This window comes from Enhydra lutris, unplaced genomic scaffold, assembly GCF_002288905.1.
Source record: "Enhydra lutris kenyoni isolate GAN:26980312 unplaced genomic scaffold, ASM228890v2 scaffoldscaffold3, whole genome shotgun sequence".
Classification (NCBI taxonomy): Eukaryota; Metazoa; Chordata; class Mammalia; order Carnivora; family Mustelidae; genus Enhydra; species Enhydra lutris.
Window position 1 is genome coordinate 20,510,971 of NW_019154087.1, and position 26,833 is coordinate 20,537,803.

Sequence of the window (26,833 nt, forward strand, 5' to 3'; positions counted from 1 at the left end):
CTCTCTGTACTTCTTTTTTATTAGCTGTTTTTGGGCTTTTTTTTTTTTTTAAGAGTTTTACTTAGGTAACAGAAAGCATCTGTTTTTGAGGATAAGCTGTGAGGAATAAGGAAGTGACGTTTTCAAATGAAGACTTAGAGGAACACAGTTTCCCAGTGCACAGAAATTTATTTCTAGCCAAGGATGCAGAATATTAAAGAATATAAAATTCACTTTTCCTCTATTTCTGTACAATTTGAGATCAACCCAATTCTTTACTGGTTACCACCCATTTGCATGCATTAAATAAGTTGGATCAACATGAAATAGAGTCTGTTCTCTCTAAACTCTCTTCCAGACCTAAAATGTTGAATACTACCAGGAATTTCTATTCTTTATTTTTGCTTGGGCCTATAATCTTTGATAAAACATCGGACAGGAAGAGGCAGTGCCTATCAGTTCTGTGTTAAATCCCAAACAGAAAATGTTGAGCTTGATTAGTGTACAAAATACAGATTCTTCAGCTAATGAACTATGACAAAAATGTAATTTCTTTATTATTACACATAATTTTTTGAAAGTAGGCTTTACCCCCAGTTTGGAGCTCAGTGCAGGGCTGGAACTCACAAGCCTGATATCAAGGCCCGAGCTGAGATCATGAATCAGATGCTTAACCAACTGAGCCCCTCAGGCACCCCATATTATTACTTATAGTTTAAATGAGGCATGTAAATAAAAATAAATTTTTATCTAATAGACAAGCAAAGGTCCTTTCTGGTTACCATAAAGATTCTTAAAGCTTTTTATAAAAGAACAAAAAGTGGATAGATCTTAAATAAAAGTCAAGATTACAGCAGTGGTTTCCTTTCTGTATTATTTTCATTCTTAGGTTCGGTTATTTTGCCACAAGAATCCCACTTAAAAGGTGGAGAAGTATTCCCCGCAAGGGCCATTATTTTCTATAATATTATGGAGTGTAATTTTTACCTAATCCTTGAAAGGATGGACTTCTTTGTGACCTCATTTCTCTAGTGAGTATTGACATTATAATTAATTAACTCCATTGTATTTAATAAGTGGGGAGTGTAATAAATGCAGAAGTCAACTGTACAGAAAGTCTAAGAGTCAACTCAGTAAGGATTGAAAATGCATTTAAAAGTATAAAGAAGAAGGTGTATGGGGGAAAGGGAAAAGGGGAACAGAGAAATAAATTTGTGAGAGTTCCACTGCCTGCTTTATCCTGGGTGGTTCAAGTAAGATAAAGAGAAAAGAGACTTTTAAATTAATGTGCTTTACATTTTATTAAATATTATTCTGATGATGAACAGTTGCTTCTCTTCCCATCTCTTTCTCTAATATTTGGGAGCTGATGCCATTGAAGAGAAAAATGGAGCATCTGCAAAGTTGCCCAAAGCCACAGCTACCCCCACGTAGAGAATCTGGCATTCCCAGTCACTTTGCATTGATAGTTTATTAAAGTAGAGGCATAAACAGAAATAAAGAAATCAATTTTGGGTTGATTGCTTCCTTGTGATCCTCATTTTATCCCTACAAATATCTATATGGGTGGTTCATTTAAAGTTTTTGTTAATACCACTCAAAATTACTAATAAAGCACTTCTACTTTGGGTAGCAGTATCATATCTACACCATTTTGATTATAGCCCAAATTTTATTTTAAAAGGAAAACATGCCCCCCCCCCAATTAGGAAAAAAATATTTATGGAAGGAGTATCAGTGTTTCATTTTAACTGCTGGAGAATCTAGAATTAGTCTTGTACAATGGAAAGACTAGCAGCACATGGGACTCCTATAGCATCATTTATCCTTACCAGTTATCAACTCATTGATGGTAGGGAGGCAATGCAAGCTATACAAAGGGTCATGATTTTGAAATCAAGGAATCTAGGTTGCTATTTCTGGCTCCATTATTATCGACACCTGCAGTTTTGCACATTACTTTAGTCTTTATTTGCAAGTAAAATTCTATGCATTTATAAGGTACGACCAGAGTAAATATGGACATTATTCTTGGAGGAATCCAAAGTGCATCTTTCAGCATCTAGTAAATAGACACGTATTTGGGCATATAATAAAAAGAGACTAAGGGGTGACTATTAACTAAGAATGAGAAAACCTGAAATGATTTGACTTAGGTAAACACAAAGGCATATTAAATATAAGAAAATAAAAAACGAGTCTCACCTAATTTAGGAAGAGCATAATGCATATCAAAGTATTCTTCAAAATAATCAAACACAATTTTAGTTACATTTGCAGCATACTCAGCTGTGTGCTTTTGCTGTGGCTGGACGTATATAGTGAGCTATTAAACAAAACACAAAAAATTAGTGAAAACTTTTCTTTATTTGATAAAACACAAAAACTATGATATAATGGAAAGAAGGTGAGCTTTGGAGTCAGGTAAGGACTTATTTGAATCCAAGTTTTGGACAAATGATTTCACATCTCTGAGACTCATGTGTAAAGGAAAACAATACTGGATAACTCTTTGAGTGATTTCAATAACTAGAAATAATGTAAGACACGATGGTTGTGTCCAATATATTTTTAAAATGTTATTACTTTTTTCCATTTAGAACATATATTCTTCATATCTATGTGTCTACCCATCTTTCTATCAATATCTATCTATCTATCTATGTATCTCTGTGTTATTTATCTTTGAAGAAATGAATCATATGATTTTTCTCATCTAAAGAGTTCTTAGATATATTTTTCCACTGTACTCATCTACCCATTACTATCCAAATTACCCTTTTGATATTTTAACTATTTTACTTTCAGAGTCTAAAATACAGTAATTCAAAATTTTCTGAGAGGGAGGCATCAATCCTCTAAGTCTCTAAGATATTATTTTGTGTCCTTATGACATGATTTATAAATCACGTCTAAGTATAGACTTTTTGTCCCCCGGTTTCAGCATGTATGACCCAGCACAGCCAACATGATATTGAAGGAAAAAAAACAAAGTTGGAGGACTGATACTAGCTGACTTAAAGACTTACTATAAAGCTACACTAATCAAGACAGTGCAATGTTAGCAAAAGAAAAGACAAGTAAATCAATACAACACAATGGTTGAGAAAGAAGTCTTAAAAAAAAAAGTTTGTGAGAGGGCACCTGGGTGACTCAGTCAGTTAGGCATCTGCTTTGGGCTCAGGTCATGATCCCAGGATCCTGGGATAGAGCCTGCTTCTCCCTCTCCCCCCATTCATGCTCTCGATCACTCTCTCTGTCTCTCAAAGTAATAAAATCCTAAAAAAAAGTTTATGAGGAATTCAAAGGAAGCATACTTGTTGAACTTAAGACCTGATTCAAAACCCTCAAGTAAAGCAAAATATGCTTATTTGGTAAACACAAGTCCATCTACCTGAGACACATGACTCATCATTAAAAAAAGGAAAAGAGGAGAGAAATTATGCCTACTTTCTTCCCGTATTATTCCAAAAGCATTGCTAGTTTTGGTGTTCTCTAAGGCACACATCTTGGGCCATCTTTTCTTAGATGTGAAAAACAGCAGAAAGATCCAAGAATTTAAAGGCCAACTACTGAAAGAGCATCCCTGAAATTACCAGAGCTGGCTCACTGTTCCCACATCCACTGGGTAGCTGACATTCTTGCTTTAATTGCAAAAGTAAAGATGTGTTCATCTTCATCTCCAAAAGCAACACAACTCACTCAACTACCATCCCAACAGTCTTTGAGCTTTGTCTTGGGTTTGGGTTTGGTTTTGTTTTTTTCAGTTACCAGGATAGGTGATACATTTTCTCACTGTTCTCATTCTCTTTGTGAACAATGACTTGAATTTTCCAAGAAGTTGAGTGAAACTAAGGGTCCAGTTGGTGGCCACTGTATAAAGCAAAGGTAATTGCCCCCTATGAAATCAAGACCATCGTGTTCAGCCAGGACAGCCGCAACGCACACTGAGATTCTCAGAACCTTTCATCTGTGAATTAGAGTGTCAAAACTCCCTTGGAATTTCTATCACAACTGTTCTCTACCGTTGAGAAACTTGAGGCAGGATAGTTCCTCTTGACCTACTCCACTGTTATCCACTTACCTACTTTTGTGCCACACATAATGTTTGGAGAATCAAAGGGTTGAGAAAGAAGGAGAAAGAGGAAGAAGTAATAACAGTGAGTCCCTAGACTCACTGCTGTGAGTGAAGAGAAGGAAGAGATAAGAGTAGGAACCCCAGATGAACATCTGGAAGGAGAAAGACTCTGTTCTTTGTGCCGAATCTTCTTTCCCATGCTAGTAGATTGGCTCCCTTCACACAGAATGCTTCTGAGACAACATAATCTGGTTTTTCTCACTCTCCATATTTCCGTGGTTGGATTGATGTTAATGTAAATTCAATCAGAATGAAAGTAGCCCCTTCCTCTTTTGTTTCTGAGAAACACCACCATGAAAGTATGTTCTGTCTTTACAGTCTGGCCAGTCTGAAGATCACCTGTGATCTGTGACCTTTATTTTGAAGGGTCATCAATCATATTTTCTGACCATTGCTCTGATTCACTGAGCTAAGCACTCAAGAATATATAGATTCAGTCATTAATCTTGTAACATAATAAGACGAAGTTTATCTAGAGTGTGTCCTATCATCTGCCATATGTAACAAACATTCTTACTCTAAAGACTCTACCAACATGCTAATATCGTGTGCTCTCTGAAGCTTCAAAATTCTTTACGTGGCATCCATTTAATAGCAGATCAACTATGATGTTCAGATTTGGTGATTTAAGCATCCTCCCCTCTGGAGCTGCCAGCACTCCTCCTCTGCTAGGTTTTTCCTACTCTCTGACCTCATCTTCAGTGGATGGTCCATCCGCATCTCCCTCGCCTTTCTGTGGGCTTTAGTAAAGGTAGCTAGCATTCCTCCATCATCAGCTAAGCCACAGTGCCTTTGTCCATGACAAAGCTTAGGAAACTACCCCTGAATTGTCATCACTTTGTAATAATTGTCATTTTTCAAGTTTACAAGCTTGTTTCACTAAGATGACTTTTTTAAGCCTATGACTGGCAATATTGAAACAGCATGGAGTGAGGAGGGAGATATGCACATACACTCTTTCTTCTTCCTGCCTTCTAAAAGAGACATACATCTTTTATTATTCGAGGATTCTGTTAAAGGTCAAATATGAAGTTTACATTTAAGCTTCATAATCTTATATAGAAGTATCAAGTTTGTAAGCCTTCAAAACCCTATATTTGGTTTTTAGAGATAATATGTTCCCTAAGTAAATCAAATTACCTAGATATACCACTGTTGGATACTATTAGTCATATCTCAAAACACCAAATCTATGGAGCTGGTGTCAGATCTCAGGTCTACACTTTTCAATGGATATACTCAGCTGATTATTCCTTTGGGAGGTGTGATATATCTATATACTTTATCATCATCATTATTGTTGTTACTTTTCTCTTATCATATGGGAATTGCCTGTAAAGAAGACTTCCACAGTTCTACATATTGTCCCTTTCACTCAAGCAATTTCAGGAATTTGAGAGATAGAATTTCTGTCCACGAAAATTAGGAACCTGACTGGTTGTGGTCACTTCCTTCATGTGTCATCATTATGATTAATCATTAGTCCTACTGAGCATTTAAAATTTCCAGGTAATGTGATAAATGCATTCTGTGCAATGTCTCACTCTACACATCAATTCTACAAATCTGGCATATTCACAGTAATACGATATAATTTTTTGCCTCACTGTTAAGTTCCACTATTCTAGTTTCCACAATTAGAAAGTCCAAAGAGTTCTGAAAATAAAAAGCTTTTTATATGTTCAGAGCACACTAATTTGGCAGTCTTGTTTGATCTGAACAAATAGTAGTTTTTTTTTAATCATCTTTTTATCATCATCTCACTACAAGAATATTGCTATTTTTGTAAATAATGACTCTCTGATTGTAAGGTGTTCCCCCAGATGCTGCTGTGGGTACTCAAGAATATGTAATAGTTGGGATGCCTGGATGACTCAGTGGGTTAAGCCTCTGCCTTCAGCTCAGGTCATGATCCCCGGGTCCTGGGATTGAGCCCTGCATCGGGCTCTTTGCTCAGCAGGGAGCCTGCTTCCACCTGTTACTCTGCCTGCCTCTCTGCCTACTTGTGATCTTTCTCTCTCTTTCAAGTAAATAAATAAATAAATCTTTAAAAAAAAAAAAGAATATGCAATAGTTGTACCACATTACCTTTGCATCTGTGAAAATCTCCAAATTTTTTTTTCATCTTTATTTTTTTATTTTTTTATAAACATATAATGTATTTTTATCCCCAGGGGTACAGGTCTGTGAATCGCCAGGTTTACACACTTCACAGCACTCACCATAGCACATACCTTCCCCAATGTCCATAACCTCACCCTCCTCTCCCAACCCCCCTCCCCCCAGCAACCCTGTTTGTTTTGTGAGATTAAGGGTCACTTTTGGTTTGTCTCCCTCCCAATCCCATCTTGTTTCATTTATTCTTCCCCTACCCCCCTAACCCCCCACGTTGCATCTCCACTTCCTCATATCAGGGAGATCATATGATAGTTGTCTTTCTCCGGAAAATCTCCGAATTTTAACATATACCTAGCCACACGATTTTATTTATTTATTTATTTATTTATTTATTTATTAAAGATTTTATTTATTTATTGACACAGAGAGAGAGATCACAAGTAGGCAGAGAGGCAGGTAGAGAGAGAAGGGCAAGCAGGCTCTCCACCAAGCAGAGAGCCCGATGCGGCGCTCAATCCCAGGACCCTGAGATCATGACCTGAGCCGAAGGCAGAGTCTTTAACCCACTGAGCCACCCAGGCGCCCCAATTTTATTTATTTTTTTTTAAAAGATTATCTATTTAGAGAGAGAGAAAGAGTGAGCATGGGGGAGGGGAAAGGAGGGAAAGAATCTCAACCAGGCTCCCCACAGAGCAGGGAGCCCAACATAGGGCTCGATCTCAACATGGAGAGATCATGACTTCAGCCAAAACCAAGAGTCAGTCGCTTAACCAACTGAGCCACCCAGGCGCCCCAGCCATCCAATTTTAGGTAAGAACTGTAGACCTCTTTTTCATATTTTAGAGCTTGAAGGGTTTTAAAAATAAACTTCCTCATTGTATACATGAGAAACATGAAGACTAAGGCAAAACTGACAGTAGTCTTCAGTCCAAAGTTGGGTTTTTACTGTATCATCCTGTCTCCTCTCCCTCCTCTAAGAGTGAAAACTGACTTTCCCTGGCTGCAAATTCGAATTCCCCTCAGACCCTAGCTTACGGAGTGACAAGGAGCATTAAATAATCTAGTGCATAAAGTAGGGCTTGACATGTTAAGAGTATTATGCATCCCATTGAGAACACTGGTATCACTGCTGATAAGACATTGAATGATTAATCTCTGTAATTTTCTTTGTCTGCCCTTCCTTATAGGTGAGTGATAGCCCCATTTCCAGTAGGGACATTAGGATGATACCAGGGGGAAAAAAGTAAAAGTGTTTGACTGCCAAAATAGGCTTTTCCTGCCCACACAATAAATTTGAAAGCCAAAACCTTTAGATTTGCCAAAGACTGGTTAGAAGTGCTTTGGGACTTAAAAGCAGAGGGCCAAGAAAAAAGCAACCTGCAGAATTTATGCTGTAACATAAATTTCAATCCATATATTGGAAAGAGAACAGAGAGAGGCCCATCTCTCCCTCAAAAAACTACGCTAGAATTACCTGCACCAGGAGAAAGGTAGTGAGGCTAAGGAGTCAAGACTGTGGAAGGACGCATCAGGGTCAGAGGTGAAGGCCCTGAACACAGAAAATCCCTATGAACAGAGAGGCATCGGCCTGAACAGACTGCCAGCCACCACTGTCACCACCGCCCTGGTCAGAAGCCAAGCCAATGCCTGCAGGGTTCCCACAGCCGCCTGAGAGCGCTACAGGTCAGCTGTGCCCCCGCTCCATGTCCTACACCCCTTGTGGACTGCGCCATCCAGGTTTGCCCAGGAATGGCCAAGGAATATAAGTCTATTGCTTATCTGTGTATATCTCTTGTCCCAGCATAATTCATAGCACCATCTCTTTTATTTATATTTTACCTATTAAATATACTTGACCTACCGGCAACGGCCTGCCTTTCCGTCGTCGATCATTTCGCAGGTTTAACACCTGTTCATCTCTTGAGGTTTTATAGTCTTACCTGAACTGCTCCAAGTAGGGACACCGCTATATAAGGCCCAGGATATCTCCAGGGCCTCTAAACACAGGGCGAGATCTTTGGCATTGTAAGAGATGATATGACCAGCAAAGACCCGAAAACCCACTTGGGTGACACTGGACAACGGTGACCACCTATCACATTGCAACTGAACCACAGGTATCTTAGCATCTTCGGTTCCCATCCGGCCTTAACTTCCTTCCTGTGCACACGGCCGGGGCTCAAAAAGGCTACCAAAATAATCTGACTGGTTATTTCATTACCATTGCCCGCGTGGCCAGGCTGAGAAATAGAAAATAATTCCACTTCGTTTTTAAGTCCAGAAACGCGCCCTAAAGGTACAGGGCTGGTGTGACTTAAATATGCCATCAGCGTGTTGAATTGCGAAGTCTGTATTCCTCCGCATGTTCTTCTGGCGGCGGGCAGCGTTGTGGCGGAGGAATACTTGACAGAAAGCAAGGGTGGTACACCGAGGGTTTTTCAAGTTTGTTTGAGGCTGCCTGATCCCAGCGATGTGGTCTATTCTTCCTAAGTTTGAGCTTGCCCATTCCTCACAGAAAAATCATCATAAATATGCAAAACCGTGGCTCCAGGTGTGGGGGACTAAGGACTATTTTTCTGCCTTGGCTTTGCAGGTTCAAAAGTGGCCAGAACTCTGGGTTTGGAACTCAGCTGCTGGGATGTGCTGTTTGAGAAACAACCTAGCACCTTCACCTGGGTTCCACCAAGGGTTTGTGCGAAGCTTACTTTTCATTTGAGTCAAAACTGAAGTTGTTTGAGGCTTGATGATAATCATTAATGCAGTATAATTTTTTTAGGACAAAAACCAAACTTTAAAAAGTCTAACTTACCTCATAGACTTTTATAGTATTTTTAATTCATATTATATTTACATTTTTGCAAATATAAATCAAGAATACGAATCATTAGCCATCCTCTATGGCTTCCTGAAATGAATACATTCTTTTGGGGAAGATTAAGAGCCATGAAATTAGAAGAGCCCTTCCAGTAAAGAAATGAATTCTTTTTAAAAAGCTCATAAAAACATTATTAAGATTAAAGTCATTCTGAAAGCTTCACAAAGCCATAGCAAAAATGTCCTTTTAAATAATAAGGTAAACCTATGTCAAAAATAGCTCTGGGGCAGTAGAAAATTGTCATTAGAACATGACAATAAGAATAGAGGTGGGCAAGATCCACTGATGAGTAAGAAAATTAGTGGTCAAAGCTTTAAGGAGAAATACGATAGGTACATAACCTTTAGTTATCTCGTCCTGTAAATATTTATTCATCACTAAGGCTAAAATATATCTCCATAAATTTTCTGATAATCTTTCCTTCAGGAAGTGGGGCTTAATCCCTTTCCTCTTGGGAATGGGCTGTACTTAGTGATCACTTATAAGAGATAGAATACAGAAAAGAAAAATAGTAATGTATACTACAGAAACCTAACAGACATCACCTTAACCAAGTGATCAAAATTAGCCTTGCCAGTACTAAGTTGTGTTCATAGCACCTACCCCCGACATGATCTAATGAGAAGGGTACCTTGTCTCTGTGTTATTTTTCCTTCAAATCTGAAACCCCACTCAAATCATGAGAAAACATCAGACAAACTCAACTTGAGGGACATTGTACAAAATATCTGACCAGTACCCTTCAAAAGTATCCAGATCATTAAAAATGAGGAAGGACTGAGAAAATGCCATAGATTGGACAAAATTAAGGAGACATCATGACTAAGCACAATGTGGTATCATCTATTGGACCCTGGAACAAAAAAAGCAATTAGTGGGAAAACTGGTGAACTTCAAAGAAAGCCTGTAGTCTAGTTCATAGTTTTGCACAAACCTAATTTCTTAGCTTTGATGAATGGATGATAAATGGTTTTGTGAGATGTTAACTTCGGCATAAGCTGAGTGAAAGTCGCATAGGGACTCTGTTGTATCTTTGCAATCCCTAATTCTAAAATTATCTCAAAATAAGAAGTTTAAAAACATATCTGAGTATAAAACAATGAAACTTATTTCTAATGACTATTTCCATGTGAGGGAATGCATAAATGAAAATCCATGGCAAAAAAAACCCTAAAACTTCTCTAAAATATAAAGCTTATTCAAACAAACACCATACCTCTGTTTCCTGCCCTCAACCAATCTTTCCAATCCAGACAAATAATGGACTAAGCCAGAAGGAAGTAAGAAGGTACAGACAAGTAGGAAGGATTCACTCAAACATGTAATTCCAGTGCAACTATTCAGGAATCATCCTGTAACTTTCTGGAAGCAGGCACACTATAATCTCTCTTACTGAGTTAATCAAATCAATATGGTTATAGTATAAACCTAAATAATGGGTAATACCAGCACTCTCTTAGTGAGCAGTCCCCCTCAACTTCTTCCCTCGTTCATGAAAGCCAAGAAGAGACTAGAGTTGAAATAATCTCCAGAAAGGTAACTTTTTGCATATGCTTCTTTACAAAAGACAGAGGTCAAATGCCCAAAGAAACCCAAGAGCTAAATAGAACTTACTGTTTCTCAGGAACAGGATCACCCTTACTATGTATGTTGTCCTCAATTTGATTCCTGGAAGATTAGTGCAAAACTAAAAATTCTGGCTAAGTTACTAAAGTCATAGGTCAAATGTACTTCGCAAAGCTAATAATTTAGAATGATTTTATACACGGTAACATGGGTGATTTTCCTTGTTTTCTATCCACTTTTTTGGTCCAAATTTTCAATAATGTATGTGTATTTAACCCATAATTTTTAAAATTTAAAAATATATTCATAATCCATGTTGTTCTGGATTTGAAAATGGAATGCAGTATAGCCCAGTGGAAAACTCTGAACTAAGCTGTCAGGTTAATGACATTTTTATCAAGGACATTGTTTCCCATAATTTGACTCCTATAAAAATAATGCAGTGCATTTTGTTGATAATTCAGGAGTTAATTAAGTGAAAAAGTCATATAATCTCCACATTTTGTACTGAACATTTTTTTTAAGTTTTGTTTTTCTAAATAGAATTCAGTGATTTCATTTATTTTATTTTTTCTTTCCCATAACTTATTTATTTTATAAATGGGAGTTTGCATCTTCTGACCCCCTTCACCCATTATACCCACCTTCCACCCCCCTGCCTCTGGCAACCACCAACATGTTCTCTTTATCTATGAGCCTATTTTTTCAGTTTATTTTTATTTTTGTTTTGTTTGTTTTTTAGCTTCCACATGTAAGTGAAATCACACAGTATTTCTTTCTCTGTCTGATTTACTTCACTTAGCACTGAAGATGCACTTATGTTGTCACAAATGGCAAGATTTCATTCATTAATTGCAGAATAATATTCCTCTGTGTGTGTGTATGTGTGTGTGTAATTATCCATTTGTCCATTAATGGACACTTAAGTTGTTTCCATATTTTGGCTGCTGTCAATAATACTGGAATGAACATAGGACCACATATATCTTTTTGAGTTTGTGTTTTCATTTTCTTTGGATAAATAACTTAAGATTTTATTTACTTTAAAACCCTTAATCAACTAAACCTGAAAAAGGCCTCAGGAGTTTTCTTACCAACAGAGTTTAAAGTCTTTCCATCAAGGGCTGGCCTCAGTTGTTGCTAAATTACTTGGAGTAACCCTTTAAGTTATTCTTGGTTTTTTTGGACTGAATCAAAATGTAATGCAAATAATATTCAAAAAAAAAAAAAAAAGAAATATACAGAGCTAAAAGTCTTTGGAGCTACCTTCCAAACTCAGTTACCTTTCTTCTTCTTCTTCTTTTTTTTTTTTTAAGTTACCTTTCTTCTTAACAATATTTTGGGATGAGTCCTCTAATCTAATTTTTTCTCAAGAGGAACAAGGACATTTTAAGAATACTGAATGGTTCAACTACTAATAACCACAATGCAGTCTCCAGTAAACAAGAAGAACACAGGTCTGGATTCTGTGTTTGCTGATATAAAGGAATTACTGCCAGAATGGCGAACACCTCCAAGAGAATTTAATCAGGGTACTAATGATTCTTCTTTTTTTTTTTTTTTTTAGATTTTTATTTATTTATTTGACAGAGATCACAAGTAGGCAGAGAGGCAGACAGAGAGAGAGGAGGAAGCAGGCCCCCTGCTGAGCAGAGTGCCAGATGCGGGGCTCGATCCCAAGGTCCTGGGATCATGACCTGAGCCGAAGGCAGAGGCTTTAACCCACTGAGCCACCCAGGCGCCCCAGGGTACTAATGATTCTTGATCGCACAGTATAATCTGATTATGAATAGCAAATGATTGCTGTACCAGAATAATACTGTCAGAAGCAAAGTGGATAAGAATGGTCTTTGGGGGTACCTCAGTGGCGCATTCGGTTAAGTGTCTGACTCCAGCTCAGCACTTGATCTCAGGGTCCTGGGATCAAGCCCCACATAGACACCCCACTGGGTGAGGAGTCTGCTTGTCCCTCTCCCTCTCCTTCTGTCCTTCCCCCTGTTGTGCGAGCTCTTGCTCTCGCTCTTTCAAATAAATAAGTAAAATCTTAAAAAAAAAAAAAGAATGGTCTTTGGGCTCATTAAATTTCTACTGAAAGTATTGTATTACCCAAAAACTACCTAGTTTTTTTTTTTTTTTAACTGAAATAGAAACACAGGGACTTTGGGTCAAGATGCTACAGTAACCTGAAGATCTGATGTAACCCCATATACAGGAATGACAGGTGCAATGTAAAAATGAAAAACCCACAAGACACATTAGGACTTTAAACAAAATCTCCACAGGACTTGATAAAAATACAAAGCAATGGGCAGAACTCAAGGCACAGGTCAACTATACAATTGGTAACATGTTCCTGAGGGTCAGGGCCAGGTAGGTTATGCTTTGGAAATCATGTTTCTAAACTCTGGCTACTGATTTCTCATTGTTTTCTCATAGCTTTCTGTTCTATTTTATGGTGATCATACCTTCTTGAATCTCCAAGAGCAATAATTGAAGGCTGTATGTGTGAGAAAGTTTCATTTTTTACGGCTTTTTTTTTTAAATTCTCTTTAATTTCCCCAGTTATTACTATTTGCCCCCACTGTGTTTTTCTGTTTATTTGTCTTGAATTTTCTCTTTTATGTTTCCTCATACACCTGTTGACCTGAAGCTGTCTGTTCAGCTCTAAGAACGCAGCAGAGTTGGTGTGCGTTCCCGCCGCTGTCACATTTAGGTAGACTTACGTAGTTTGGTTCCCCCATAATTCTTTCTGGAGTGGGAAATTGCACTGGGGCATTTGTGTTTGAATGCTGTTAGATTTCAATTTAGAGGGAGTGGGTAGGAAAAGCCAGGCAGGGACCTTCTCAAATGCCAATGAAGCGAAATTTACCACAAGCTGACATTCACACTAGATGTCTTAAAAGTTTTCTTACAAGGTTCTGTTCACCTTTTGTAGAAAACAGCCTGCCAGGTTTTGCAGGAGGGCAAAACCTGGTTGCATGTCTTCTGTAGACGGGGTGGGAGGAAAAGCACCCACTTTGCTAAGCTCCGTGCTCACTTTCACTGCTTTCTCCTGACCCAGAGTCTCTTGGAAGTGTCCAAGGAGATTATGGCTTTCTGTTCCTCTCTTACCAAATAGGTGACCAGAAAGCAATGTATTATGACAATATTCATTTCCCACCCAGATGGTGAAAACTTCACCAAATTTACGACAGAATGTTATATGCTCAGCTCTGATATTTAAGAAATATTTACCACTTCAAGGCTGGGATCTTCTGCCAAATTATATTTTCCATTATGTCATCCAAATCCTTTATATAAAATCCATCACTAGATGGTACAGGCTCTAATGACTCAACCAGTCAGTGTCACCACCTTACGACTAAGTGTCCTTGGTCGTAAGGACCAGGTGATAGAGTCACACTGGAAATGCAAACATACTGTCACTGTGGGAAATAACACCAAGAAGCCTGCCATTTTGCTGATTGCTTGGTTGCATGGTCTTCATTTAGGAAATTACGTCATCATTAGTGAATTGTTTAAGCTTTTTGCTTTGCCTTGGCATTTCTACCCAAAATAAAAAAACTTGCCCCAAACATAATCATCATGTTTAAAAATTGGTGTGAAAACACTTGCACACGATGAAAGACATTCGTGCAACTCAACCGTAGGGGAAGAAGAAAGCACCTCCAGTCAAAAATTCTATGACTGCTGTGAGACAGAAGAGAAAAGAAGCTGGATTAATGCTTTCCACTCTATGGGAAGAGCACCAGCGGTGACGCGCACAGCACAGAAAAACCATTTCCTTTTTCCAGTGGCATTTCTGTTTTATACCTAATATTATCTATTAGCCCCCGACAGTGCTCTTTACCATGACTGAAGGTCACATCAAAGCAACGCATGTGGTAAGGGATGACAGAAGTCACCATGATATACAGTGCCTTTGAAAAGGTCTCAGGACATTTCCCTGTTTGCTACAATCTGGACACACTATAGACAGCATGCTGGTAATCACAATTGACTTCTACTGCTCAACCTTAAGAAAATTCCCTCGGGAGGTAGTTTCACAGGAAATAGAGGAATTCATCCCTTCCTTCCAGTGATTGGTAAAGAGGTAAACATATTTTTAGAATATCATATTTCAGAAGGTATAGCAGGGTACGATATTTGGAAAGATTTGGAGTCTGCACCACTTGCCACCCCAGTGATTTTGAGCAAATTACTTAAACATATTAAATTTCACTTCTCTCATCTGTAAAATAGGAACGATGATTTTTTTCCTTAAAAAGTTATATTGCAAGGAGTATGAGGTTTTATAGATGTAGTATGTTGCACAGAGGCGAACTAACCAAAAGACAGATTGAACAAGTGTTTAGGGCAGAAGCAAAATGGGAGACTCCGAAATGAGAAGACTAATTAGGTAAAAGTATTTGCATTTTCAAATTTTTTCCAGGACCCTGAGATCCAGACCCGAGTTGAAGGCAGACACTTAACCAACTGAGCCACACAGGCATCCTGGTCATCTTGATTTTAAAAAGCTTTTTTATCTCTCACACTTTAAAAAATGTTTTTTGGCACTTTGTTGTTGTCTTATTTTGAATTACACGTAGGAATGGCATTGCAGACTCTGAAGGGTACTCATCTTCCTACAGTCTCCTCCTGCCTCTCTGGTATCCAACCAGGACGCACCCAAACATACATACTCAACCACTTCACTAAATTGGGCACGCTCAAATAATTTAATATACTTGTGCTGATGTACTTAGGAGCTCACTTTGTTCTTAATCGTGAATTTTCTTTTCAAAATAATCCCAAACTAGTCATTCCTATGCTGGTCATGTTTGTTTATTTTTCACACATGTCCTTTTGGCTTACGATGTTCTGGATTATTCAGTGTATCTATCATCAGGCTCACGGATCCCGAGAACTAATGGGCTTTCCCCATCTGTTATGTGAGGAGAAAAACTGTTCAAAAACCATAGACAATTAATCACAAACACATAGGTAGGAAATCTTAAAAAGTATAATGTGACTCACAGGTATTCCCTGCTTTGACAGTCTCTCAACACGGTCAAACTGATGTACAGCAAAGCACACCAGGTAAGTGCTCATAGGGACAGACTTCCTGAAAGTTGTTCTTTTCCATCTATCGTCCATTGACTCTTCTTTCTATTGAAAACAAAAGATCACCTTTTGTTGATCAAAAGATTAATCATGTACCCAACAAACAAATTATTTCTCCAAATCTGGCTTTTCAGTCCAGTCTGTCAGAGCTTAGGGATAACATTTCTTCTTACTCCTGAATGGTGATAAAAGAAAAAGACAGAAGGAAAAGGCATTTATTTTTAGTCCTGTGAAAGAGTGATTCGGCTGTGTGCTATATGAGGTTTCCCAAGGAAGTACAGAACTTTGACTGTGATGCAGGAGTTTGTCTTTCTGCATTAATACATGATCCTGACCATAATCCTGACCATAATTTGAGGGGAGACCAGCTCCATCAATGAAGAAAAGGCTCGTGCTCCGAGGGAGCATGGGAGGGCAGTCGCTGTACCAGCCATAGCAGGATGGTGGGTTCTCTTTTCTATCGCCGGGGTCTCCATCAAAGACCCAAGGTGTCATCATCACTAAAGTCACTGCCTTGGTTACCACGGACAGAGAGAAGGATTTCATTCCTTGATGTCACTACTGATTCCACCTGTCCAGTTTGCTGTCCATGCCAGCATTGCCTTCCTCACCGCCAATCACCAGTCCAACTCTATCCATGGATACTTGCCCAACTCCTGCTACCATTTTTTCAATACTTCCATGGGCCCTGCAGCCACATAATAAGTCACCACTGGGGGGAAGCTGGGAAGCCTTCTTGGGGAATTAAGTGAGGAAGGCTGGATTAGAATCAGTGCTCCTTGACAAGTAAGCCTGCGAGGGCAAGTGCCGGGAGAAAAACGTGCAAGCATCAGCAAAGTTACTCTACAGTAAGAATTAGCAGTGTCAATTTTGATCTCCTAATGACCCAGAATATTCTCCTTCTACCAGGACTACTGTCTGGAATGAGTGATGGGGAAGGAAATACACTCTGCAAAATGCAAAGATCATCTGGGAGGTCTAAAGCAGAAGCTGGTAAGGTTTGCATCCTCTCTCCTCCCGTCTGCCCTCCTCCTTCCAGATGGAACATTCAAAGGGCCTTTTACCCTGACCCAGTCATCTAGATTAGTGGGTCAGACTTTAAGTTTATCCTCTCCTCTTTCTTCTCCAGTCAAAACTCAATGGGTTGGGTGACCAACACCAGAAGAAAACAAACTGATAAACGAATTCACATTGGGAGGTGCAGATAGCTGCCAGTGATTTACTTGTTAACCCTCTCAAAGCTTTGGTTTGCTTTATTTGGTTCATGCTTTTTGGAGGAATATTTATCATTAAAAGGGATCAATGTCAATGATGATTTCAGATAGCAGATCAGAAAGACGGGAGATACAACTTAGGCAAGATGTTTTTCTGGTATTAGGTAGATGACATTGTATCTAAGGATGAGCCCAACCTTTTTACATGTCAATATGTGCATTTATTATAGGTATAAGGTACAATAACCCTCATCTTTAAGTAATGACCCTTCAGTTGGCTGCATTACTCATTCTGTGATTGAGGGTAATAGGAGAAAAAGCCTTATGCCAGCAATTATATAGACAAAAATTGCTGGACCCTATTTTTTGTTAACATTTCATGAGCAATACTCGTTTACTAGAAAATCTATGGGCATGGGTTGTCCTGGACTTGGATTCTGTCCTCCAATAGGTTTTTGCAGTAGCTCTATCTTAAAAACTGGGCTTATATTCAACTGAAAAGCAGGAAGAATGACTGGGTCCCGGAATATTTTAAAGCCTCTCCTTCATTGAGTTGGTTATTAGTCTGTCAGAACTAGGGGATTCATTCAGTTAAGCACAGCCTAACTGAGGAGTGTCTACTATATTAATTCTTGTTTGGAGCCAAGCCGTGGCTTTCTGACCTATGATATGCGAGGTTAGAGATTTTTAGAAATCAAAGAAGAGAGATTGCCAAAGTGCATTTTCAGGCCTCTAAATGAACTGTGAGAGCAGGTTTAATTTTAGAATTCAGTGGGTTCTCTCATAGCAAAAGAAGATAACTTACCTGATACTATAAATAGACAATCTGCATAAACAAAAAAGTATATAAAGGGCTTACCTCCACTGGCATATTTGAAACTGCCTGATATTCTTTGGGGTGGATGATGGATATTGTGTAAGTTGCCTTTTTGTTGGGCTCATCAAAACAAGGGAAGGATTTTCTGGCATCTGTTGGTTCGTGATCAGTGGCCGCTATGCTCCTTAGAAACAAACACACAAACAAAATACATGTCACCTCTTCTGACAGCCCTTGTGTTTCTATTCCTATACAAAAAGTCAACTGTGTGATTACAACTGCATATAATTATAACCACTAGGTGATTATACTGCATTTCTTAAAATGACCTTCCATCCAGAAAACAATCAAATAGTTGTCACGGTCTTTTTGGAATTTTCAGTTTAACAAAGAAATGAATGTCTGGAAACTGCTTGCAATCTTTTGTATGAATCATTTACTATTTTGGTGCCATAATTAAAAATGTGTGAAACATAGATAAGCAAGAATAAGTCCAATTAGGAGCTATCACTCTTCCCACCCGAAAGCCATTGAGCAACAAGTAGATAAACGCAAAGCCAAACTCAAGGACTTGTTTCTAATTGTCCTTGTGAGAGGGAACAGCTGTGTCCTGTCACAGAGCAGAGGAGTATCTTCCAGAATCCCCAGCTCCTGTCCCTCATGACACATTCTTTCTTATTTATGTTGCACCAGGGACAAATTCCAATTTCATTTCCACGCAAACGAAAAGCTCTGAGTAATCTCCTAGGTGAAACAAACTTTGGCCAGGCTAAAAACCTGCTTTTGAAAAGAGACAGCATTTTTTTTTTTTTATGGCTCTAACTAGACAAATGCTCATGTAAATTAAAATGTTGATGTTTAATGTTTCCAACATTTCAAAGTGGAAATATTCTTTTCTGAGTAACTGCTCAGAAAAATAAAAGAACATATATTTTTACACGTGGTTATATCATTGTAAGCTATTGTCTATCTGCTCATTAGAAGAGTAAGCAAAGTAAAAATTAGGGAAGAAAGAAGGTGTTTGCAACAGCAAACAAAGAAAGCAATGTTGACATGTTCATTAACAATTTGAGTGAGGAAAATATTTTTTCCTTCGGGTATACGAAAAAGAATACCAAGCTAAATCATTAGATCTTTCCTTCATCCAATTCTTACTGAACCCTTTCCTTCCATACCCCTCCCCTGCCCTAGCTCCACACACACAAACACATTTGCCAGGCATTATCCTAGGGGCTGAAGAAATAACAAAGACTAAATAAACACATCAGGAGAGTGATGAGAGATATATGGAAAATAAAACAGGGGAAGCGACAGAGAAGAACCTAGGAAAAATTGTGAGCTCCATTAGGTAAAAGATTCAGGCATAATCTCTAGGAGTAGGTAATGTTTTGCTGAGATTTGAATGATGAGAAAAAACCATACAGGGTAAGCATAAGAAAAATGTATTCTAGCAGAGAACAGCAAAGGCCCAGTTGCTAGAGTGGAAAAGAACTTAATATGGCTGAAGACCTGAAAGGTGTCCAGCATGGCTGAAGTCCAGTGAACCAAAGGGACTGGGGCCACAGGAGAGTTTAGCTGGTCAGCAGGGGCCATGGTAAGCATCTGTATTTCATTTTGGTTCAAGAATGTATTATATACATTAATTTATCTGGGAAATAATATGCCATAGGTCAACATCCATCTATAAGAACTTAAAATATTTTTGAATTTCTTTAAAAAACAAAACTCCCTAGATATAAAAATTACTTGCTAAAAGCTCAGCCAAGAAACCTAATCTGTAAAAATTAAAACCAGAAAAGTGGCTGACTTTTGGGAGACAATTGACTGAGGGAGGGAACTTGCTGGGATGACTGAAAAAACATCTATATCTTATAAGGGTTGTGGGTAACTAAGACGTATGCATTTGTCAAAATTCATTGAATTGTGTCCATTAGATTTGTGTGTTTAACATATATAAATTCTACCAAAAAATCATTGTAAATGAACATTAAGTTGTAGCAAGTAAGTGGTATTTTGCAGTGGTATAGTTAGCAATTCAGAAACAACCTTTTCTGTATTCTAGTCTTGAGCAAATGAAAGAAAAAAAATAAAGATAATGGAAGGCAGGCTTCTCACTGCTGGGGAAAAGAGTTACAACCCTGTAAAGGGGAAAGACTAGAATGTACTCTTGGTATTGAATTATAATTGTGGGTTTGGTGTAAATGCAACGATTTTTCGTGTAGATATAGGTAGATGACTAAAAAAATCCAAACTGAGACATATATTTCCTAGTTCTGTCTGCTGAGCAGAACTAGCAGCACTGACAAGCTTGTAGCAAATGAGCACATCGAATTCCCAGATGATGATTTCTAAATACCACTCTCTACTAAAAGGAACCAGACTCCTTAGAGGAATGGCCGATTCCAGTGATGAGTCAAGAAAAGTCCAAAGATGATCCTGGAACAACTTACTTTGCCCAAAGGAAGGAAGTTATCAAGGAATCATAGGAACAAGTCAAAGGATACAGAAGCCCGCTCGAGTGGACTAGGTCAAATCTGGGGAAATTAGAATGTCAAAATAAATAATAAAATTATAACCCACTGACTAAAATAAGAATCCATGAATCCTTGTTCTGGTATGTATATTGGGGGGTGGGGGAAGGAAAGGAAAGCTGGGTTTGTTTGTTTGTTTTTTCCTTTTTTTTTTTCCTTTTTTTTTTAAACAGTAGATTGCCTATTAGTGATTTTAGGAGGAATGGTGGCTTTAGAAAAATCATCAGTGGATACCAAAACAAGAGGGTGACCGCTTGATGAAGAAAGGGGTATCTGAGTAGTTTCAAAGAATGTCTCTAAAAATTACTTAAAACGAGAAAAACTGTAACTTTGCAGTGGAGAAAATGTCAGGCACCATCTGAAGCAAATGATCAATGACAGCATCACTAATCGCAGAACAAACCAACATCATCTGCCTCCTGATAGGATTTCCTGAGAGGGACCCGAACCACTTCTGTGACATTTCTGACAAAAACTGCTTAACTTGTATTTTTAAATCATGAGGAAAGTCAGATAAACTAAAATTGAGGCGCATTCTCAAAATAACTGGCCTGTACTCTTCAAAAATATCAGGGTTGTGAAAGGCAAAGATAAGCTAAGGGACTGTTCCAGGTTGCAGGAATCTAAAAAAGGCATAACCTTAAGTGCAATGCTTAAATCCAGGTTGGATCCTGGACTGAGAAAAAACAGCTCAGAAGGGCATTTTCGAGTTAATTGATGATATTTGATTATAACCGTGGATTAGATAATTATATGATTATCAATGTTAAATTTTCTGATTTTGATAACTGCACCAGGCTTACGTTGGAGAATGTCCCTGTACTTAAGAAATACATATTGAATGTTAAGATGTAAAGGGAAATAATGTGTCCAATACTCTAAAGGGAGAAAGAGACAAAGAGACAAGAGGCATGGGGTGGGAGGGGAAGTAGGACAAAACGTTAACAATTGGTGAATCTGAGTAAAATGTTTCTAGGAGTTCTTTGTATTATTCTTGTAATTTTTCTGTAAGTTTGAAATTCTTTCAAGATAACTGATCCAGAAGAGCCTCGAGAATTTATTCTTCCGTAGAGTCATTACTGATTAGTTTTTGTGATGATAACAGCTTAGTTAAGTTTCTAACACCGTGCAGACTGTAGAGAATCTCAAACACATAGGATACAAAGAAACCTGCACACTTTCCCAGGGTACTAAGGTTTTACAAAAAGCTCCAGCAAGCTCCAGCCTGATGTTTAGTCAGCTGCCTTTTCTTCTGAATTCTTCTGGCTTCTGGTTTCTTCCAGAGGCAGAAGAAAAGGAAAAATCACTCTCTGCAAGACTGTTTCAGTATAGTCACACTTCGGAAATAAGCCAGCTAACTAATTTGGGAATAGGAGTGTGTGTGTGTGTGTGTGTGTGTGTGTGTGTGTGTGTGTGTGTGCACGCGAGCACACAAGTCGGAGAGGTTGAGAGAGAGGGTGGAGGGTCAGGGTGAGGAGGAAGTGGGAGTCCACTTTCTAAAGCAAGAGCCACTGGTAGGTTTCCAAATGCTCTGTTTCAGTCTCTGCTCTGTGCTAAAGTTCATACCCCCAAGTACCCAACAGGGAGAACTTTCAGTGGTTCCTCACCTTAGCTCTTTAAAAAGAGGTTGTGCTTGATTGTACACAAAAATTGCCTCCGTAAATTAGAGTATCTTGGAAACTGTCTTTGGAAATGGAACAGAACGGTGTTGGTGTTGTGTCTGTGTCGTGTGTTTGGTCCATCTTGGTGATCCTGTCAGTGAACGTTAATCACACCAAGTCCCGCTCAATTACAGTGATTGATGTAGGTAAAGTTCCATTCGACAACCAGAAGGGTTATCACATATGTACTGTTGTTTTTGTTTGTTTGTTTGTTTGTTTAAGAGTGCAGAGCCAATATGATTTGAGGGGGAAAGAGGGGAAAACCCTCTTCTTTTTTCATTTTTAAAAATTTTATTCATTTATCTGAGAGAGATACTACACCAGGGAGAGGGGGTTGGCAAAGAGGCAGAGGGAGAAGCAGACTCTCCATTGAGCTGGAAGCCCAATGTGGGGTTCCATCCTGGGATCCCCCCCAGAGATCATGACCTGAGCTGAAATCAAGAGTCAGATGCTTAACCAACTGAGCCACCCAGATGCCCCGGGGAAAACCGTCTTCTTAGAGTAAAAATCCCTAGATTCCAAGCCTACTTTAGCTCTTTAAAATGTGATCTTGTGCCAGTCACAAAACATACGGATTCTTAGTGTCCTGATTTATCAAACCTGGTTACCAAAGTACATCTGGCCTCTTCCCAGGGTTATGTGGGGGTGAGAAGGGGTAGACCGCACCTAGTAATATATTTGAAATTCCTTTCACATTTACATGCTAGGATTAGGATACATCTCATCAATTTTCTTTGACTTCAGAAGGCTAACTATGCTTTCTGTGAATGCATGTTCCACAATGAACAGACTCCAAAATTCATCCATTAAACGGGAGTAGCTGTACTGTAACAAAAGCACTCAGTGTGTAAATACCATCGGCAATATAATGATATCTTTCAATGGTAACTTGTGATTTTTTTTCTCACAAACTCCTGTATAACTCAAAAGCCCCTATTTCTATATCCTAAATTCCACCCAAAATTACTGAAGTTTTCCAAACATTTGCAAATTTTAAAACAAAGTATATGAGATGCAAAACAACTTTAGAACATAACTCCTTTGGGGAGGTTTTATTTGACAATTAAAACGTCTTCTTTTTAGAATTGGATGCGTTGTGCTGCAAATTAATGGGAAAAGCCTGGCTGAGAGCACAGCATGTTCAGGAGTGACTCCTGAGCATGTCCTGAATAATTATAATCCCAGGCAAATGTGCTGAGCTCAACCATTTTTCCATAGGGGCCTCCCTCTGTCATGTTAATAAGTCACTTACTAAACCCAGTACATTAAAAATACAATTCTGTGTAGCTTATTAATTTACGAAAGGAAAGAAATCCCTCTGACTTCTCTGAGCACATCAATTCAAGGTGACTTTAGAGAAAGCTGGAGAAAGAGGAGGTGAGGATGCAAGTCACAGACCAAGTTGACTCTGAGTCAACTTTAAAAAGAATTACTTGATTACCTCATAAATCATCTGGTGCACTGTTTCCAATGAAGACTCTCGGGCTATGTTCAGCAATTTAGTAACTTAAGCCAGCAAAAGAAAGGGCAAGGTCTGGGTGAAAATCTTAAACAAAGGCCATTTGATGGAGGGGAGGCACCCACAATTGCTAAGAGTCTGTGCAGACTAAGTAAAGGGTTCCAGAATTAAGCAGGGGAGCTGACTGATGCAAGAAAACCCATCTAGATTATTCAGACTCCAGTGTGTTTTTTTAAGGATATATTTACTTGACAGAGACAGAGAGAGAAAGAAAGCACGTGTGTGTGAACAAGGGGGAGGGGGAGGGAAAGGGAGTAGCAGACTCCCCACTGAGCAGGGAGCCCAGTGTCGGGCTCTATTCCCAGGACACTGAGATCATGACCCGAGCTGAAACCAAGAGTCAGATGCTTAACTGACTGAGCCACCCAGGTGCCCCCAGACTCTAGCATATTTCTGTGGTGGTTTGAATGAACCATTTAATCATTTAAATTTATTTTCCAGTTGATTTTTTTCTATATAACGGCGTTCAAGGTCAAGTTAAATTTCCTTTTTTTTTTCCTTGCTTCCAAAATAAAAGAAATTCCCAAGCTTCCAGCAACAAGTTGTAACAAGACAAAAAAACAAAACAAAACAAAACAAAAACAAACAAAAAATCTATTCTTAAACTGATAACTCAACATATCAATCTGAGAATATAATGAATAAACTGACATACAACTCAAACGTCAAGCTCAAATCCATCAATGAGTATACAGATCCCTACATGTGAACATTAACTAAGACCATCTCACTGGTTTCCCTCCTGCCGTGCTTCCACTTGACTCCTAATCTTTCTCATAAGCCCTAACCTTGTGCTTCAGACTTATTTATCCAAATGCCTACTGGACGTGTCTTCCTGGATGCCTGACAGGTATCTGACAACAAACTCATGACCTTCCCTCCTAAACTTGGTTCTTCTCTTCTATTTCCAGGATCAGGTAACTGTGTGAGCTATCAGATCCGATATCTGGGCCAATCTATGTCCATAACTAACACACCCCTTTCCTGCAGTCAGTTAATCTGCAAATCTTGACCATGTTACCTCCTATTTTCTCCATTGCATCCTCTTCTGACTGCTCTGAAATCACCATCCTACCTGATCCCATCTTCTCTCTCCAGGATCACTGCAGTATCTCCCATATACCCACACATGGATTTAGCTCTTTCCTTCACCATCCACCTAAATAGGCACCGGTTAATTTTTCCTACAAGCCTGCCATTGGCTATCCTTTCTTTCTTTTCCCTGACAGGTTTTCCAGAGTTATATTTAGCTAGCCTCTTCATATAAACCTCTTCTACAAACTAATTTCTTATCCTCGCTCTATTTTTTGGATTTAGTGCCTTTCCTTTTTACCTGCTTTTATGTTCTTACTTGCCGTTGCCTTTTGCAACTCCCCTATTGTATCAGAATTTGGCTTCAATCCTAGCAATGCTGTAAACGCCCAGCAAACCCAAACTAGAAAACATCTGTCCTTCTTGTAAATTCCTGTAATTCCTCTTAATTCCAATGATTCTCAATCCTTAAAATATAAAGACTGCTTCCCAAAGTAAAAAAAAAAAAAAAAAAAAGGATTTTTATCAATTCCTCTTCCATTAAAGGAGATGGGGAGAAAAGGAACCAAGGAAAAAATGTCCATCCTGACTGAGTGGGAAGATAGAGAGGTTATTGGTGGAAATTGGGCTCCTCAATGGGAAAAGGGCTGGGACTCTGTAGCATATCCCAGCATGTACCAGAGGACATTAGTCATGTGAGAGCCTGTATGTGAAAATGTTTCTCTACATTCATTCAGCAATATTTAAGTATTCACTGTGCTAGTTAGTGAGCAAGAGAGGGACAGCCCAACTCCCAACCATGGAAGATTCCACAGTCTTGTACGGTTGGGAAACTGCATACTCCAGAGATTCATGGTAGCCTCTAGAGGTTCAGAATGGGTATTACATAAAAGTCTCTCAGAAGTCCCATCATTTAAAAAAAAAAAAAAAGGAAGGAAGAAAGAAACATCATTTTTATATTTAGTATTTTTGCCCAAATGAATTTGGCCACTGAATCCCTCCCCTGCTTTTTTTTTTTTTTTCTGGCAATAGCTATTAATATCCTATACAACTGGAACTCTGTGGAATAGCAAGTTGGAAAATGCTGTGTAAGGGTAGTCCAAACACTGAGAAGGAAATGCTAGCCCTTGGAGAGAAAAAAATAGTATGCACTTTGGAGATGTGAGGAGAGGGGAAACTCTGCTTGGGAAGAGAGCAACTGGAAATGCTACAGAACACAGTGAGAGTGTGAAGTGTATTGGTGGTGTGGGCAGAAAAACACTCCAAAACTTCCAATCCTTTTAAAAGTGGCTTCTTCCAATCATAAGGAACAGACTAGAGTAGGGAAAGCAACTTCTAAGCTTCTCAGACTTTCTAGTCCTAAGCCTCAGTACAACTCTGTCCCCAGCAAGATGATATGGCTGTCATTGCCAGGGAGCTCTAACCTGGCCCTACCTTCTTCTCCAACTCCCCTCTTGCCTCTAAATTTTAAGGATAAGAAGCCCAGAGAGTTGACTCCTCCCTTTGAAGTTCAAGGTCAAGTCCTGGTTGTATTTGCAGGAATCAAATAATTTTGGTTACTACTGAGCACACTCATGTTTAGTTTGCGTTGTGTTTGCAACGGTAACATCCCGATGATAACAGGCAACTGTGAATATTCAGCCCTGGAGTTGAATTTTACAATAAGACAGAAGTGTCGGGAAATATACTTTGACTGCACGCTTAAAAATGTATTGCTATGATGGCATTTTAAATTGTATCAGCATCAAATAGTACGCAGCTCACCATGTAATAGGAAAGAAAAGTGCTGCTCCCAGTGAATTCACTCCTGCATCCTTATGTGGGTGCTGGGGTTGAGAACCCCCACAGCCCTGCACTGTCAAAAATGTTACTTATGGGCTTGCAAAAAAAAAAAAAGAACAATGGACTCTCCTTATATGCTTAAAATATTTCATAACAAGAAAAACAAAGAGTGTTCCATTTAGCCTAAATGAGGTTACCGAGTATGTGCAGAACTGTTTCAAAACCACATGTACAGGGCAGCAGTAGCCGCATGCTGGGTAACCTGAGAGCCTCAACTGCTACCAAGGACAGCTGCTGAGCTCAGGGTGACCAGTCCTCCAGGAGAACCCACCTGAGCCCGCCTCCCTCACCAGTCTTGCTGTAACTCAGTATTTGCTGGCCAGCCATTAGGACTGCCACTTTTCAGATCAGCTCTCAAGTATATGTATTTTATGGTAAAATTTATTGGTACAGTAAAATAATTCAGAGTCAAATGAATACTATATATTTAAGTATATA

At 38.8% G+C, this 26,833-nt stretch overlaps 1 protein-coding gene across 1 annotated transcript in view; it reads right to left on the reverse strand.

Annotated features, from left to right (window-relative positions):
• LOC111155319 (glutamyl aminopeptidase) overlaps positions 1-26,833 on the reverse strand; it is an 81,965-nt gene that overhangs the window by 51,412 nt on the left and 3,720 nt on the right. The window contains exons 2-4 of the mRNA XM_022515463.1: positions 17,853-17,994; positions 15,693-15,824; positions 2,185-2,305 (exon numbers count right to left, since the gene is read on the reverse strand). Coding sequence (XP_022371171.1) covers positions 2,185-2,305; positions 15,693-15,824; positions 17,853-17,994 — 395 coding nt within the window. The remainder of the gene's footprint in view (positions 1-2,184; positions 2,306-15,692; positions 15,825-17,852; positions 17,995-26,833) is intronic.